Below are 18968 nucleotides of genomic sequence, written 5' to 3' on the forward strand. Positions count from 1 at the left end.
CATTTGGGCATGGAATTCAGGGCATGGCCTTAGGAGGGGGAAAGCGGTACAGGCTCCAGGTGGGCAGGGCCCCAGGGCCTTGTGAATTCTGAACCCCATGGAGTCTGAGTGAGGTCCACTTAGAGAATGGGGCCCAGGGCAGGTCCTAGTTGCCCAGATGTAAGGTCTGTTCTGACCTCTACATTGTACCCTTCCCTTTCATCTTCCATAATATAGTAGGGTCTGTGAATAACTCAGCATTTTAAAAAAAGTATTTTTTTCTCCTATTGAGCTGACTTTCATAAAAGAATTTCATTGGTAATATTAACATTCTGATTGAGGCCACAAAGTAATGAAACTGCCTTTTTACTCTAGCCCCTGCGGCTTATAGATCCAAATGAATGCCGCTCCAAGGGAACCCATTACCCTCAGCCCTTCTGTGGGCTTTTTCTCAAATCACTTCTAAACTTCCCTGCCAGAAATGTCATCAGAGCCCACAGCTTAGTCTTTGGAAGAACCCTCCTTGGGCACAAATCACACATAGAAACCATCAACTCACTGTCAGTTTATACCAGAAAAGGCCCTTAGTGATGGTCACACACGCCCCCTCAACCTGCAGCTGGAGACACAGAGAGGTCTAGAGATTTGGCCAAGGTCACACAGTGTGTGTGTGTGTGTGTGTGTGTGTGTGTGTGTGTGTGTACGTGTGGCTAGACTGGTCCCATTCTAGCTTTGCTGTTTCTCTCATGTTTGACTTTTGAAGTCATAACTGCCTTCTACCCCAGGTTGATTGGGGCCAGGTCTAGTGCCCAGGGAGGGTGGTGAACTTGAGCCGTCGAAGGCTGGGTTGTTCCGTGGCTGGAGCTCGAGTCCCTTGCCCTTGGCTCAAGGTTTAGCAGAGCCTGGGTTCAGCCAAGCCCCTCCAGAGGTGGAACCTGCAGGCGACCAAATCAGGAATCTGCCTGACCAAATGTGATTGGTGTCCCAGCAACAAATCCACTGCCTTTTTTTTTTTAAAAATCATTTGGCTCCTATTGGATGGCTCAGGTTTTATCCATTTATAACTTCCTTTGGAAATGCATCACATCCAGCCATCACTATTCTGTTCATCACTCAAAATACCCGGCAGAAGCTCTTCAATTCCAAGGGTTCTTCAAGGAGACAGCACCGTCTCTAGCCCAGCCCAGCTTCTTGAGCCCCTCCTCACAAAAAACTGCACCCCTCCACCCATCATCCTTCGCCGTCTCACTCCTCATCAGGGAGCATGAAACAGTCCATTATGAAACTCTCTCTTCCCTAAACCTTTTGCGTCCTTGGATCACACCAAGTCTGTTTGCAGCTTGGGGCTGTTGCACTAGATGCTTCCTCTGCCAGAAAGCTTCTTCCCCAGCTCTCACGTGATATTCTCGGCACACAAATTTTAACATGTGTCATCCCCCCCCCACACCCCGCCCCAGGCATTCTCTATCCATGGGTTTTATCTTTTTTATTGCACTTTTCACTTCCTGCAATTTACCTACCCACAGAATTAAGCTCCACGGGGTCAGGGATGTTATCTGTTTTGACCACAGAACCCAAAACAATACCTGCAGAGACCCTTTCTAAGAATCAGTTACTCCATCTGAAAAGCAAGGAGGTTGGACTAGGTGACCTAGAAGCTTCCTCCTAGCTATCGAGGCAGGAGCCTGGCACAGTGGTAAGAACACAGGATTTGGAAGCAGGCCGACCTGTCCTCTAGCCCCAGCTCTGTGGTTTACTAATTGTGACCTGAGGCGGGATCCTATCTCCTCCAGGTCTCTGCATCCTCCCTTGCTGGGTGGCCATGAGGGTTCCATGAGATGAAGTGTGCAGAGCGTCAGTCCTGTGTCCAGGACATGGTAGGTGCTCCACAAATGACAGCCACTACTATTAATAGTACAGGTGGTTGTTCACCTGGCCACCTGGCACAGCTGCTCACCCAGGACACCCTGAAGGCCCAAGACTATGCCTGTGCTGATCGGGGTTAACAGCCCTCCAGTGCATGGATGTCCTACCTTTAGTTCCTTAGCTAATTTCCAATTATTGGACATTTAGTCTTTTTCTAATTGTTCCAAACTACAGAACTGCAAAAAAGCATCCTTGTATCTAAATTTTCTGAACACACACTGGTAATTATTTTTTCAGAAGAAATTCCCAGCTGTGTAATTGCAGAGGCAAAAGGTACAAAAACCTTAAACGCTATTCACACATATAAAGGGCCAACTTATCCTCCCCAAATATGAAAAGCTAGAATTCCACTCTGTATGAAAGTACCCATTTCCTTGCATCCTGGACCACAATAGGTATTTCAATTTTTAAAATCATTGTCAGTTTCTTAGGGTAAGGAAAAAAAGTACATCTCATTTTAATTTGCATTTCTCTGATTAATGATGAAGAGTGAGCTCCTTTCACATATTGATGGGCAACTTTCACTTCCAAGGTGGGTTTCCTCTTCTTGTTACGGTGAGAGTCACAACTTTTAAGGATGCTTTGTTTCAATGCATCCTTGTTATTTTTCCATCTTTCACTATTTGGCTATATTTTTCTTTATTTTAAAAGGCAATTTAGGTCTATTTCAGGCTATTAAGTCAGCTATCGGCTATTTTTTTTGCAGTACGGGGGCCTCTCACTGTTGTGGCCTCTCCCGTTGCGGAGCACAGGCTCCGGACGCGCAGGCTCAGTGGCCATGGCTCACGGGCCCAGCCACTCCGCGGCATGTGGGATCTTCCCGGACCGGGGCACGAACCCGTGTCCCCTGCATCGGCAGGCGGACTCTCAACCACTGTGCCACCAGGGAAGCCCTGGTTATTTTAAAAGTATTAAAAATTTACTTGAATGTCTATTTATCTAATTAATTGTTTAAGCATAAAAGGAATGAGGCTCCTTTGACCTCTTCTCTCCCAGATTTTGCTGCTATGAGTCTTGCTCTGATGCAGGCAAAGGCATCCAAGGGCTGCTGGTAGTGTCTCTTTGAGTCCTGTTTGTTCAACCTGATGGTTACATTCAGATGACATTTCCAGACTTCTTCCCTATCCAGCATATGCCACTGGGGCATCCTTAAAGGTTTCTGTGACCCTCTTAAAGTTGGAGGGGGGAGTCAGACCTGAGGGGAACAGACACAGTGTGGTCTCATCAGGAGGTAAATGAGTGTGGTTTTTTAACTTCTTTGATACAGTTTATTGGTGATGTTTTTTGTGTGTAGACAGTAGAGGGGATCAAGATCAGACTGTTTATTCAATTTGACATTGGGACCAACACAAGCCCCTATATATTTTTTAATATGTACCACTTGTAAATCCCTATCTTTTCTATCTCATAAGACTGTTCTTCATCCAGGGGAAAGGGGGGTGGAGGACCCTGGCAATGTGGCTGTTTACCTCACTTCTGTGGGTAGAGTCCTTGGAGTGGGACACCAGTGTAGCTTAGCTCTGAAAGGTGACCTCATTTTGCAAGCACCACGTTGAAGTCATTGCTACCACACTATATCCCAGACCATTCATCACTGTTCCCAGGTGAAGCCGGCACTGATCTCCCTCAGGCAAAACAATGACAGCAGGAAGAAACGCTCTCACAATTGTCTGAGCAAAAGTAATAGCTGTTCTTAAAGCAGGTCTCCAATTATTCAGGGCACAAGAATTTCTTCCACTGTAAAGCAGACACTGAAAACTGATTGATTACTCATTCTCTGAGGTCAAGTTTATCATGAGAAGCTAAAAGTTTCTGAGAAAATAACTTTATATAGAGAGTCCCAATTACTGACATGTTGTGTTCCACATATTTTTGAAAGGCAGTTGTTGGAACTTGGAACATAGTTTCATACAGAAACTATGTTATAAATAGTGGTTAGGTTCCCAGGCTAGCCCACATAAGCTTGCTACCCCACAGTATGACTAAACTTTATGGGTCTGTCATTCCAACAGAACCAAGTCGAGTCCTGCTTTCTAGGAGAGGTGAGGCTCACGGACAGAAAAGAGGAGAAAGGGGAAACATCTCCTTCCACGTCTCCAATTGCCACTCCCCAGACTGGAAAAACTGGCAGAGTCTCTCTCTAGCATCCCTTGTGGGATGCTGGAACCACAGTCTCATTTGGAAGGTACACTAGGGGACAGTCTAGTGGTTCTTTTACTCCAGTTTGTAGGTCAGTTTGTAGGTCACCCAGGATGCCAGGGCCCTACATTTTGTTTATTGTGTCTGTGGGATAACTTGGGCATCTGTATTTTTAAAAATCCTTTAAGATTTCAAAATACATAAATTGGCTACCACTGATTAAGTCCCTCTCACAATCTGATTCTTGGATTTTCTCAATAGCAACTTCCAGGTATTTGTTGAGCCTTTTCTGAGACTCCTCCAGCGCTGGGAAGGTCACTATGTCTTCAGGGAGAGTCTTCCACTTAAGGGATGCCTGACGTCTATGAGACTAGTCTTCTGGATACAGAGTTTACACCTATCTCCCTGTAACTTGCTATGTCTTCCTGTGGAGCCACAATGAACCTATCTGCTCCCTCTTAACCACAACAGCACCTCAAATTGCTGAAGTCAGTGACATGCTTACCCTGTCCCCAATATGCTATTCTTCACCTTTTAAGCAAAAGAGTCTCAGGTCAGACTTTTACTCTGACTATGATGAAATAAATTATGTCAGACAAAAGCTCTCATGAAGAACATTAAGGAAAGCAGCATAAAATACAAAAATAGCTATCCAAAGGTATGAGAAAGCAACCAGGACATCTAGGACTTGAGGAACCAAGATTCTGGAGCGAAGAGAAGTGTTTTGAGAAGAGTCCAACATTCTTTGCTGCTTCCTCTGGAAGCATTTGCTGATTTGTAAGTGGGAAGGTTAGTTGTAGGAATAGAAAACACTGGATCAGAGTTTTCAGCAGTCCCTCAGAGATGGGAAGACAAAAAACTATAGTTCAGGGTTATCAGGGTAGCAAGGCTTATAGGCAAAGGTCTCAGAGGAAGAGGAACTACAGAATACCAGTATGCAGACTGACATTTGCACTTGAAATATTCGGTGATAACTAAGCTGCATAAAGCAAGAGGCTGAGAAGCCAAGCAAAAAGTGGTGGCTAAGGGGTTAAGGAAGTAAGCAGATGTGTTTGGAGTTTCATGGCATTAGGAAGACAAAAATTGGAATCCAGGGCCAATCCAGTAAACACCCCAGGATTTGAGAATGCTGAAGGACAGACAGGAGTAAGGGCAAACCAAAATAGACCAGCCCTTGTGAAAACTAAAACCAAGCATGGAATCATCTCAATTCTTTACTGAATAAAGTGATCTGCTCCTATTCTAACAGCTTGATTGAAGAGAAATAAATCTTCTCTGGAGAAAGTAATGCCATCTGTACTTCTTTAATTTTTCATAACCAATTTAATGAATTAAACTCACTAGGTATGCCAAGTGATAGGATCAAATTTAAAAAAAAACAAGAAAAAAAGAAGGAAAGAAGGAAGAAAGAAAGGAAGGAAAGAAGAAAATAGGCAATAGAAGCAGACCCACAGGTGATCCACATCTTGAAGTTATTAGACATGGACTTTAACATAGCAGGTTTATATGTTCAAGAAAATAGATAAAAGATATAGAATATCACCAGAAAACTGGAAGCAATGAAAGAAAAAAAGAATAAAATGAAAATCCTAAAAAAATTAAAAAATACAACAACAAATGAAACTAAGAACTCAACAGATGGATGAAGCAGCATATTAGACACAGCAGAAAGTAGGTTAGTGAACTGGAAGAAAGGTTAGTAGTAAATATTCAGACTGAGGCACAGGGAGGAAAAAAGGATAGAAAACAGGAAATGAACATAAGAGATATATGGAATGTGTTGAAAAGGTATAGCACATGTATAACTGGTGTCCTAAAATGTGAGGAAAGAGAGGATAGGTAGAAGCAATATTTAAGAGATATTTTCCTAGAATTTCCCCAAATACATATCAATCCACTGATGCATGAAGTTCCATAAAGCTTAAACTCCAATCAAGATAAACCCAGGGGCTTCCCTGGTGGCGCAGTGGTTGGGAGTCTGCCTGCCGATGCAGGGGACGCGGGTTCGTGCCCCGGTCTGGGAGGATCCCGTGTGCCGTGGAGCGGCTGGGCCCATGAGCCATGGCCGCTGAGCCTGCACGTCCAGAGCCTGTGCTCCACAACGGGAGAGGCCACAACAGTGAGAGGCCTGTGTACCACAAAAGAAAAAAAAAAAAAAAAAGCAGTTAGAGAAAAAAAAAAAAAAGGATGCATGATCTTCAAAATAGCAACAATAAGGCTGATGGCTGATTTAACAGAAACAATGGACGCCAGAAGACAATGAAATGACATCTGAAAGTGCTAAAAGAAAATAACAAACCATCTAGAATTCTACACCTAGTTAATATATCTCTCAATCTTAAAGATGAAAGAAAATTTTCGACAATCAGAAACTGAGAGAATATGTCTCCAGCAAACCCGTAGTAAAAGCAAGACCAACAGGAGTTCTTCAGGCAGAAGGACAGTGATCATAAACAGAACAGAAATGAAGGGAGGAATGAAAAGTAATGGGAAGTGTAAATATGTGAGTAGATCTAAAATGGAACATGACATCAGGTTCAAGGCACCCAAGAAAATCTCAGAGAAGAAGAGGGACTTAACACTACCACCCATCAGGTCTTATAAAACTTCAATTATTAAGGCAGTGTGGTATTGGTTAAAGGGTAGGCAAATAGAACAATTGAAGAGAACAGAAAGTCCAGAAACAGATCCACACTATATATACTCATTTAATTTATGATAAAGATGATACTATAGCATGGGGGGGGGGGGTAAGGAGGATTTTCAATAAATGGTTCTGAATCAATTGGCTATCCATACGGAAAAAATTAATCTTGATCTTACCTTAGACCTTACATAAAATCAATTTCACGTGAATTCTATATCTAAAAGTGAAAGGTAAAACAAACTTCTAAAAGACAAGATAGAAAAATATCTTTATGAGCTTGGGTGGGCAAAGATGCTTAAACAGGACACAAATGATATAAGTAATACATATAACTGTCGAAGAATTCATATCCAGAATACAAAAAGAACTTCTACAAATCAATGAGAAACAGGCAGAGAATCCAAGTGGAAAAAATGGGCAAAAGACTTGAATAGGCAGTTTATAAAAGAGGATATCAAAATGGTCAATAACGATATGAAAAGATCGACAACTTCATTAGTCATCAAGGAAATGTAAATTAAAACAAAAATGAGATACCACTACTCGCCCACTATATTGGCTAAAATTAAAAAGCTAACAATGCCAAATGTTGGTGAGCATGTGAACCAACTGGAACTCTCAATCACTGCCGGTGGGTGTGTAAATTGGTATAACCACTTTGGAAATCTGTTTGGTGGTGGCTACTAAAGCTGAACATATGTATTCCCTATGACTCAGAAATACCACCCCAAGCATGCATCCAATAGTAATGTGCACATATATTCACTGAAATACATCAAATACCTATAAATAAATCAAATAAAATACATGCAAGAGTTCCACACAAAAAATTACAAAACATTTCTGAGAGAAATTGAATGGATGGGAAGACCCTATATTACAAAGACGTCAGTTTTTCCTAAATCAGTCTATAGATTCAGTAAAATCCCAACAACAAACCAGAGCATATTTGTGTGTATAAACTGACTCACTACTCCTTTCTCCTGCCCATAAGGCTACTGCGCTGATGGAGGAAGAGAACTACAATTTGTTGAGCATCTATTGTGTGCTTGGCACTCGGCAAGATATTTTCCTCTGTATTACCTCATTTAATCCTTCTAAATCTGTAAAAGAGATATTATTACTCCAGTATAATGAGAAACAATTTCAGAAAGGCCAAATTACTAGCCCAATGTCACTGCATCACTATTGATTAGGTTCAGTTGAATAAAACAGAAAAAAAATTATCACTGACTTAAATGAGACAGTTTCTTTCTTTCTCACGGAAAAGATGTTCATGGGTAGGTGGTGCAGGGTTGCTATGGCAACTCCACAGTGTAACCAGGGACCCAGGCTCTTATCTTTATGCTCTGCTATCTTAGAATAAAGTTTCCTTCTCAAGGTCACCTCTTGATCCAAAATAGTTGCTATAACTCCAGCCATCCCATCCATATTCCAGCCAACACAAAGGAGAAGGAAAAAGAAAGGCAAGCTCTCCCCTTAAAGGAGATTTTACAAGTCTTGTATAATACCTCTACTTAAATCTCATTGGCTAGACTTAGAATCCTGGCTGTATCTAGCTACATGGAGGCTGGGAAATGTACATTTTCAGATGGGCGGCAACATACCCAGTTAAAAACAAGAGTTATGTTACTGAGGGGGAAGAGGGGCTATGGATGTTGCATGAACAACTATCTGTCTTCCAGAGTCACTCAGTTGGGAAATGGTGGGGCCAAGATTCACATCTAACCAGTGCCAAAAGGCCACCACACGCTTCTTCCTAAGCCCATATTCCTTTGCCGCACCGCCTGTCTCCCAGGGATGTGGTACTTAGGGAAGCAGAAGGGAACAGGAGCTTTGTGGGGAAGGTATGGGCAGAGGCAGCAGCACTGTAAAGCTCGACTACCTGGGGAGCACCTCTACTTTTCCATGGCACCTTCCCTTCCTCCTCTCTAGAGAGCCCAGAGCTTCCCTAAAATCCCCAGGTTCTTTGTTATGGCGCTCTGATGGCAGTGACAATGAGATGGGTGCAGCTTTTCCCAGGTCACTGCTCTAAGTTGAGGACTCACTAGATTTCTGTTTCCTCTTGTTCTGCTGTGTTGGATAAATAGTTGTGGGTGGTCACAGAAGCTTCTTGCCGGAAAACATTACAAAACTCTTCCAAAGAATGAGCCTGTGTCTTTGATGGAGGGTTGGGGCCCACTTCTGAGATTCCCACTGATTCCACGGTTCTGTGAACTTTTCCATCTGGTGCCTTGGCCCAACTCTGTGTGTCTCAGCAGGAGAATGGTAACGGGAAGAATGTCCTTATTAGAGAGGCTGAGCCATCACTGGAATTTTACACCAGAACTGTAAATGCTCACAGTGGAAACAAACCCAGTGGGATGCTGAAAAGTGAAAGCTGACACTGGAAATCACCAATGTCAACAGAGTCACTTTGGGGAAATAGAGTGGTGATGCGGAAGTTTAACAAGGAGAAAGAGCCTTTAGGGCCAAAGCAAGTATCCAGAGGCTGTTTACGTGAGGTTCTGAAAGACTGAGCTCTGAATGTACTCGGGGAAGCCCAAATGTCTGCACTTGTCCCATCACTGGAAATTCCAATGGGAAGGGACTGATGAACGTGCTCGGGAGGGAGACCATGACCTTGTTATTCCTCCTACCAGAAATCTCCTGGGTGCCCATGAGCAAGCTGGGGACAGCTTGGCACCAGAGACAGGCATATGGAAGAGGCAACCACGGAGAATGCATTTCAAGAGGGGCCACTGTTGCACCTGATTATGTGACTTTATCAGGAGTTACCTTTGTCCTGGGGGTTCCAGGGTTTAACATTATAACCATATCACACAGCTTGCTGTAATAACTCAATACCATACTTACAGAGAATTTTGCTGTGAAAGGACGCCAGGAGTTATATGGTCCAAATCTCTCATTTTCAGTTGAGGAAACTGAGGCCCAGGGATGGTGACTGTCTAGCTGAGGTGGCAGATTAATTGGTGACAATGCCAGGATTTGTACTAGATCTCCTGATTACCAGACCCATACTGTCCTGTTCTGCCACTTACTAACAGGCCCGCTAAGAAATCACAGAAAGGGCTGATTTGGATGTGCTCTGCTCCTAAGCATGTCACATGTCTAGAGGGAGAGCATGGTAGAGGGGAAGGGGCAGTGAGTGGGGACTTAGCAGTCCTGGCTTCCACTCCTGGATCTGTCCCTGACCTGCTGGGTGACTGTATCAGTTTCCTGGGGTGGCCATAACAAATTTCCATAAACTGGGTGGTCTAAAACAACAGAAATTTATTTGCTCCTAGTTCTGGAGGCCAGGAAGACCAAAACTAAGGTGCTGGCAGGGTTGGTTCCCTCTGTAAGCTCCAAGGGGAATCTGTTACCGTGCCTTTCTTCTAGCTGCTGGTGGCTGCCAGCAATCCTTGGCGTGCCTTGTCTTGTAGACGCATCACTCCGATCTCTGCCTCCGTCTTCACGTGATCTTCCCCAAGTGGCAAAACTCCCTCTGCCTTTTTCTTATAAGGACACTTGTCATTGGATTTAGGGTTTACCCAGGTAGTCCAGGATAATCTCATCTCAAGATTCTTAAATTAATTACATCCACAAAGACCCTTTTTCCAAATAAGGTCACATTCACAGGTTCTAAGTGTTAGGGCCTGGACATATCTTTTTAGGGGCCACTTTTCAACTCACCACAAGGATCCTGGGTATGCCCTTCCACTTTCTGCTCCTCAGCTTTCCTATGTGTAAACAGTGAAGATGGCAAGCGTCCACTGACTTGCTTCTATACGTGTTTGCTTGTCTTCATGGATACTGATGGACCCCAGAATACAGGCATCGACCCAGCAGCCTGTGCCATGCTGACACGGTCCCCAGCAGTCACATACCCCGCAAAATCAAATTCAAGAACTATTTCATGACTTTCTACAACTTCCTTTAGCCATACATTCTTGAAGATTGGTTGACGAAGTTGGCTTGTGGTCAGACCACAAATACGAATGCCTTATCAACTCTGGGCCCTACACCCTGGGGAGAGAGCACTCAACAAGAGGAAGTGCAGAGCATGGGCTGAGCATGGGAAGGGGCTTGATGAACACAACCTGTGCAGGGCAAGGACCAGGGGGAGGTGAGTGAGGCCCTCCCTTCAGGGGCAAAATGGAAGAAGGAGCCAAAACCCTCAGTAATCAAGATTAAAAAATCAAAACTAACGCAAAAAAAAAAAAAAGAATCCACGATGAGCAAAATTTTAAATAAAGACAAGATGTGTTCTTGTAATTATGTGACTCAAATCAGTTCACCCTAATCTTGGTTTGTGGATCTTGTCTTTATTTAAAATTTTGATATTTTGTTCATCATGGATTTTTCCATTGAGGTCTTTGGCACCCCCTTAAATTTTGCCCTTAGTCCTGGCCCTGGAACTGTTAAGTTACAACTGGAGGGATGGGCCCTATAGGGACAAGGGATGGGGACCAGTGGGGAAAATTAGGGAACAAGTAGTGATTCCTGTGCTACTGGAAGGATCTGAGAGTCTGATGAGAGAGGCTGGTCTACATGACCTCTAGGAGAGTCCTCAACCCTCTGAGTCCAAGAGGCAAAGAGTTTCAGATTTCCCCGTGTAACTTCAATTATCTTTTGACCTCGAGATAATATAAGAAATGCTGCCTCTTGTCTCAAAGACTGTGGGACAGGGACTAGGTCGCCTGGAATTTCAGAAGCTGCCCCAAGCTGGGAGTCTGCCTGGCTCTGCTCTGATGGCACTGCTCCATCCTGGGAGGCCCAGGAGTGGGTGGCCCACACTGTGAGATGAAATGAACAGTCCCAGGAATAGCCCCAAGGTGTCCATTCATGGGCACAGTGATATGGGGGTGAGGTCAGCCTCCTCACCAGGCCCAAATTTAAAAATTTAAAATTAAAAAGGAAAGTCAGTGACCTGGGAGATGTTATCAAGTCAAAACATTTACTCTGAAAAAACACTGCAAAAAATGATCTTCCCAAAATGCATTCCTGTGCACATGCTCACATCTGTGCATGGCTCGCCCACCCCGGGCAGCATTCACGCTCCTTGGAACGACATTTGAGGCCCTTGGGGCGTCTCATGGCCCTTACCCCCACTTAGCTTCACAGATCTCATGTGTAATCATTTACATCTTTGGTCTTCCTTAAGTCTCTCATTTTAATTATTATACTGTCTGCCTGTACAGAATTTTAGTTTTTGTATTTTCCTCAAACTTTATACTATTTTTAAAGTTTAGGGTATCCCTGGACCCAAGTATCTTCTAATAAACTGTAAACTTCAACAACTTTAAAAATAATACCTACTGAAATAAAAATGAGTTGTTTCTTCTCATTAGTCAGCATCTCCAAAAACTTCATATTGTCATTGATTTTGGTATGAAAATATTTCTTTCAACATTTTCTACCCAAAGTGTTTTTCCAGGATCTCTCAGGTGTCACGTGATCTACAGAGCTGCTTATAAAATGTGTCCTAATGATTTGCCCTTTTTGGACAAATCAATAAATCATTCTTGTAGTGTTGGCTCTGACTGAGATTAAATAATGGATAAAAATAATATATATATTTTTTACTTTACTATGAAGTTGATCCTTTAAATGAAGTTGAAGGTTGGCAGAGAATTTAAAAATCTGAGATCAGAGGAGACAGAAAAGAATCATGTGCTCTGCTGTACTGAACTTTGGCTGGTGGTTAGAATTGAGAGATGGATGTTGCCATCTTCACTGGAACTGTCACCACCTGATTCTTGACAATGCTTTCACTGATAGAAAATAGTGTACTTTGGAAATACTTTTACATGCACCATACTACCTGTTCTTTCACAGCCCTATGAGATAAGCAGGCCAGGGGTTAGTCATCCCTAGTGGGAACATCCCTAGTGGAGGCCTGAGGACCTAAGCACCCTGCCAAGGTCCTCCTCCTAGTTATGACAGCACAAGATGTCAGGTGCCATGCCAGCCACATTGCACAATCTGCCATTCAGCCCACCTTTTGACCCCGGAGGAAGATATTTTCACCACCACTCTACAGATGAAGAAACAGCGGCTCAGAGAACTCAAGCTCAAGGTCACACAGCTGGTAAGTGGCAAAACTGGGGTTTGGACCAATCTTTCTGGTCTTTAGTACATGTTTCCCCAAGTCTACTTGTGGGGTAGTTCGTCTCCTCCAGGCTGACAGGAGCATCAGTGAGACTGAGAAATGACATTCCAGGTCAGAGGGGCACAGGATGAAATGGTGGCCTCGTCTGAAAGTCAGTGCCTGCAGTTGGTCCCATACTAGTCACGACTCCACCCCTTACGCATACACTATGTTACGTGCTTACAAAGCACCCTTACCTCATTTGATTCCCACAATTCCCTAGAAGGCCATGCAGTAGCGAGCTGGATATCCTCATTTAACAGATAAGCGAGGCTCAGAGAGGTCACATGCTTTGCTCAAAATCACACAGCAAAGGCCAGAACAAGATCTAGGTGCTTTTTGCCAACATCATTGGACAGCATGATTAAAGGAGATGGGCTTGGGGGCTGAAATGAGCTGGCCAAGGCACCAACCTTTCCTGAGATGGTCTTGATCTGCTTGGAGCTCAGAGGCTCGAAGTCCACGCCGATGTAGCCCTCCATGGCAGCAAGCAGATTCTTCCGGAGACAACGGGATGAGTTGGCTTCTGTGTGCACCTGCTCCCACCAGGAAGGCTCATACCAGCCCGGGATGATCCATTGGTATTTGCTACCGTACATATTCTCCTCATATGCCTGCAACAGATGGGTTGACCATGAAGGCACCAAGAGACAAACATTTGTTCAAAGCTTTGTACCCTGTGGGAAAGGCGGAGGGGACTCAGGGTTCCTCGTACTAGAGGATTTGTTAATTTTTCTATTACTTGCTTGGTCTCCTCCTCATTATCTCTCAAGGGATATAAGGTAGTTTATAGGAAACATGTATATTAAAATAATAAAACACTGAATAAAATAAAAACATAAGTGCCTGGGAAAATATAGATTATAATATGCTTATTGGAGGTAAAGGGAACAGAATGTAGACAAGTCCACCAAAGGTTCCAACACTATAGATATAAGCTACATATTTCACCACAAACTTCCTGGCAGCCCAAGAGAAAAGGGCAACAATATTAATTGCATAGCTCTTATTTTCAGTAAGGAGAAAACATACGAGTTCTTCAGGGACACAAAATGTTTTCTAGGCTTTAATCCCTAAACAAAATGCCTCATATGGAGGTCACTGTCAAATTAGCTAGCATGGTATCAACACCACCCCTACAACAAACAGATTTCATAAGGCTATTTTTGTATAGATCTTTACTAAAAGCTGAGATCATAACCTTAAAATATAATCCAGGGCGGAGCAATTTTGCAAGGGGCCAAGAAAATTTAATGTAAGCATACAACTTATATAAGATGTCACTTGGCAAACTGAACATCTCTCTAAATCTTTACCCAAAGCATGGTGTACATAAATCCAGATCCTAAAAAAAAGTCCCTTATATTTATATACTTTACACGCATCTTATTTGTCATTCATGTCCACCCTTTGAGATGGTCTAGGCAGAGTTTATTATCCTCATTTTAGAGATGAGGAAACTGGAAACCAGAGAGGGAAAGTCACTTTTCCAAGGTCCACAGTCTGGAACCTAGGTCTGCCTACTCTTACGCTGCAAAGCCACACTGCCTGCCTCCCATTTAAACAAAAAGTTGTCAGACTGTTCTAATATACCCCCATTTGGCTTTAATTCTTACTGTGATGATTTTTTTATCTGGAAAAGCATGCTTTTTGATAGCTTAGATGCACCCAGAAAATCCCAATTTGTAGGTATGTCACATTCCATCAGAGTTGGGTCCAGAATGGAGTAGAGCTCACATTCCTATCAGTAATCAAAACACCCAGAAGTGACTACAGAGAGCAGTGGTGTATGTAAATGCTCTCTGCGCACTGTGATGAACTGTATACATTAAAAAATGTGAACCTTAAACGATCCAGCAATTTGTTCCTAGGGAGCCACCTATGTTAGGAGGACACGTTGGGAAACAATTCATGTCACACTCCTTTATGTTCCTTGGCTTAGAACAGAGACAGCATAGAGGCCAGGAGGGTGTGGAGAAAGAAGCCTGCAACATTGCTCTGGATGCCAGGGACATTTTGGCTGCCCTCCACTTAGGCTCCAGCATGCTAATCGACCGTCTGCCCAGAAAGGGTGGGCCAGAGCCCTTTATATTTGTGTATATTAGAGAATAGTTACTGTTGAGTCTAAGAGTTAGAGGTGTGTTCCCTTCATTCCTACATCTGAGGAGGCAACTCTTCTAAGACTCTCTCAACACCTGAAAAAGCCCAGCCTGCAGTGTGGAGCATCTCACTGGGGTAAGTGTGAATTAGAATATTTGTTCCTTAGCTTAAGCTCAGATTCCATCTCTATGGCCTCTGTCCATTGATTCAGTGAAGCCACCGGAGATTAAACTGAAATTGTTTCATAAGAGAGCCCTTCAACTATCTCAAGGTAATGATCACATCACCTCTTCTCTAGACTCCTCTAATGATATGGGACTTTCACCTCCCTCATTCTAGACACTGTATTTCTCATAATGCAGCCTCAGATCATAGTCATTTTTTCCAGCAACTACATTGTAATGCTGCCCCAATCAAAACTGTTGTAGAAAAAACACAGAGAGCCTTAATATTACAATTATATAACAAAACCCCAGTTCAACAAAACTGGCTGGGGGCTAGACCTTTGAACAAAAGCGTCATCCCAATGACCCCAGGTCATTTAATCAATGGCAGAACCTGTGAGACTTCACAACTCTCATCTTTCACTGGCAGGGAGGAACTCACATATATTGAGCCCCTATTATGTGCTAGGCCATTTATATACATTATCTTATTTTATTCTCACAACAACCCTATGAGTTATGTGCTATTTATCTCTATCTTATAGATGAAGACATTGAGGCTCAGAGATTGAGGAATTTGCTCAAACACATTCAGCTAAGTCAAGAGGACAAGATTCAAAGCCTGTTTTTTTAAGTTTCTCTCTTTTCTTAGCAGAACAAACAAAGTAAAACTTTCTGGAAGCTTTCTCAGTCTTAAAAGGTTGAGGCAAGGTAGCGCCACTTATTACGAATGTATGGTAAGTAAGCGTCAACAGATACTTAGTGAGGACATGAGGAGGTCTTCTGATCAGATGCAAAGGCAGATTTGCATTATTCTCTGAGACCAAAGACTGTGTGATAATTTAGAGGCAGCATGGAGCAGGAAGTCAGGAGCCTCCCAGTGATCTGCTGTGATAGCTGTCTGACCTGCCATTGTTCTGTTAGGTGTTCCTTGTGAGTGAATTTTCCAGAAAACAGAAGTTCAGTCCATTTGAATGACAACACGTTTTGTTTACAATATTAGTCAATTTTGATGAAGATAAAATTTTTTCTACTGATTTTTTTGAAAAAAAAAAGAAAAAAGACTATAGTCAAGTGGCACCAGATTCTCTGCCACATACCAGCTGGGTAACTCTGGCACACAACTCCTTGGACCTTGCTTTTCTCATCTATAGCCTGTGGAAAGCAAAGCCCATCTCACTGGGTTGGTGTAGGAATTAAATGAGGTAATATATGAACAAAAAAACAACCTAATCAAAAAATGGGCAGAAGATCTAAATAGACATTTCTGCAAAGAAGACATACAGCTGGCCAATAGACACATGAAAAGATGCTCAACATCGCTAATTATTAGAGAAATGAAAATCAAAATTACAGTGAGATATCACCTCACACTGGTTAGAATGGCCATCATTAAAAAGTCTAGAAATAGGGCTTCCCTGGTGGCGCAGTGGTTGAGAGTCCACCTGCCGATGCAGGGGACGCGGGTTCATGCCCCGGTCCGGGAAGATCCCACATGCCACGGAGCAGCTGGGCCCGTGAGCCATGGCCGCTGAGCCTGCGCGTCCGGAGCCTGTGCTCCACAATGGGAGAGGCCACAACAGTGAGAGGCCCACGTACCGCAAAAAAAAAAAAAAAAAAAAAAAGTCTAGAAATAATAAATGCTGGAGAGGGTGTGGAGAAAATGGAACCCTCCTACACTGTTGGTGGGAATGTAAATTGGTGCAGCCACTATGGAAAACAGTATGGAGGTTCCTTAAGAAACTAAAAATAGAGTTGCCATATGATCCTGCAATCCCACTCCTGGGCATATATCTGGAGAAAAATCTAATTCGAAAAGATACATGCATCCCTGTGTTCACAGCAGCACTATTTACAATAGCCAAGACATGGAAGCAACCTAAATGTCCATCGACAGATGAATGGATAAAGAAGAAGTGATACATATATACAGTGGAATACTGCTCAGCCATAAAAAAGAATGAAATAATGCCATTTGCAGCAACATGGATGGACCTAGAGATTATCATACTAAGTGAAATAAGTCAGACAAAGACAAATACTATGATATCATTTATATGTGGAATCTGAAACATGACACAAATGAACTTATTTACAAAACAGAAACAGACTCACAGACATAGAAAATAAACTTATGGTGTCCAAAGGGGAAAGGGGGGGAGGGATAAATTAGGAGTTTGGGATTAGAAGATATCAATTACTATATATAAAATAGATAAACAACAAGATCCTACTGTATGGCACAGGGAACTATATTCAATATCCTGTAATAAACCACAATGGAAAAGAATATGAAAAAGAATATATATCTGAATCACTTTTCTGTACACCAGAAAGTAACACAAGTTTGTAAATCAACTATACTTCAATAAAAAAGAAATAATAAATGAGGTAATATGTGTACCATACCTGGCCAACACTACGTGCGGGAACATTGTGGCTGCTCCTTCTCATGCCACTCTCTTTTCCAGAACTCATGGCTTTATTCTGAAAATTAGCCACTCCTATGGGCCATGCACAGTGATACTTTTGGGCATGGCCCAAACACCAAATGGCCCCAGACTATTGTTCTTGGAGTTTCTGATCTACTTTTTTTTTTTTTTTTTTTTGGTACGTGGGCCTCTCACTATTGTGGCCTCTCCCGTTGCAGAGCACAGGCTCCGGACGCACAGGCTCAGTGGCCATGGCTCACGGGCCCAGCCGCTCCGCGGCATGTGGGATCTTCCCAGACGGGGGCATGAACCCGTGTCCCCTGCATCGGCAGGCGGACTCTCAACCACTGCGCCACCAGGGAAGCCCTCTGATCTACTTTTGATGGCTTTGTCTCCTTTCTAGTTGTCAGGTCTAGGCTGTCACTTTCACTGTCATGAAATCCCTCTCCTTACTCTGAATTTGCTGCTTTTAAACTGCTATGGAAAGCAGGGAGTGTTAAACATACGTGCCGAAAAAAGTACACAGCACAGGCTTTGAGTGAGGGTCTAAAAGGCTCTCCTACAAGGGAGGTAGACTGGGCTTAAATATAGCATACAGTGTCTAAAGCAACTGCAGAGAGGCCTCTGGGCCTCCATTCTGGTATTCTCACGTTCAGAAGGGCTGAGATTGTTGGACATGTGAGCCTTAAGAAGCTGCTGGTATCTTTGTCTGTCTCCTTTGCCAAATAGGGAGTTCCTGGAGGGTGGTGTCTGCTCTTTCCAGGATCCCCAGTGCTTAGCACAGTGCCTGGTGTAAGAGGGCACCCAATAAATGGTTGTAGAGTGACTGACTGAACACATTTTCAGTTTACTTGGTCACCTTGGTTTTCATTGTTTTTGTCTCTAGTAGGAATGTGGTCTCAGGACCTGTGGCCACCAAATGGGCCCTACCAGGTGATGATGGGCAGTCTTGAGCTCATGTTCTTCAGTCCCATGAACGACTTTGTTCTCATTAGCTGCAGACAGGTAGCCATGATGTAATTTAAAAATCCAATTTCCTCTTTTTATTGTTTCCTTTTGCCTCCTCACTTCCTCAGGCAAGAAGGATATTTCCCTTTTATAGGCATTTCATAACCATAATAGTAATAAATCCTCACATCAGTAAAGCAGTTAACAGTTGGGATCACAGTCACCCTTCGGTGGCCTTGTTTAAGCCTCTCGACAATTCTATGAGGCCAATAAGACAGGGGTTGTCGCTTCCATTTTAGAGGTGAGGCAGCCGGGGGCTGGAGTTGTAAAGTGGCCTGCTTGAGGTCACACAGCTGGCAGAACTAAAACCAGAACCCAGGTTAGAGTGCTTGAGAATTTAGAATAGACCACCAAGGAGGGAGGAGAAGACAAAAGCGACAGGCCACGCACGTCCTTTGCTGGAACTGAAATGAACATTTTGCCACAGGGCTATAAATAGT

General features: G+C 43.2%; 1 protein-coding gene across 1 annotated transcript in view; it reads right to left on the reverse strand.

The window, feature by feature from the left end:
* The window catches only part of GABBR2 (gamma-aminobutyric acid type B receptor subunit 2), a 366883-nt gene that overhangs the window by 146310 nt on the left and 201605 nt on the right, over positions 1-18968 (reverse strand). Inside the window, exon 6 of the mRNA XM_033858335.2 lies at positions 13238-13438. Within this exon, the coding sequence (XP_033714226.1) occupies positions 13238-13438 (201 nt within the window). The remainder of the gene's footprint in view (positions 1-13237; positions 13439-18968) is intronic.

Source organism: Tursiops truncatus, chromosome 6 (assembly GCF_011762595.2).
Source record: "Tursiops truncatus isolate mTurTru1 chromosome 6, mTurTru1.mat.Y, whole genome shotgun sequence".
Taxonomy (NCBI): domain Eukaryota; kingdom Metazoa; phylum Chordata; class Mammalia; order Artiodactyla; family Delphinidae; genus Tursiops; species Tursiops truncatus.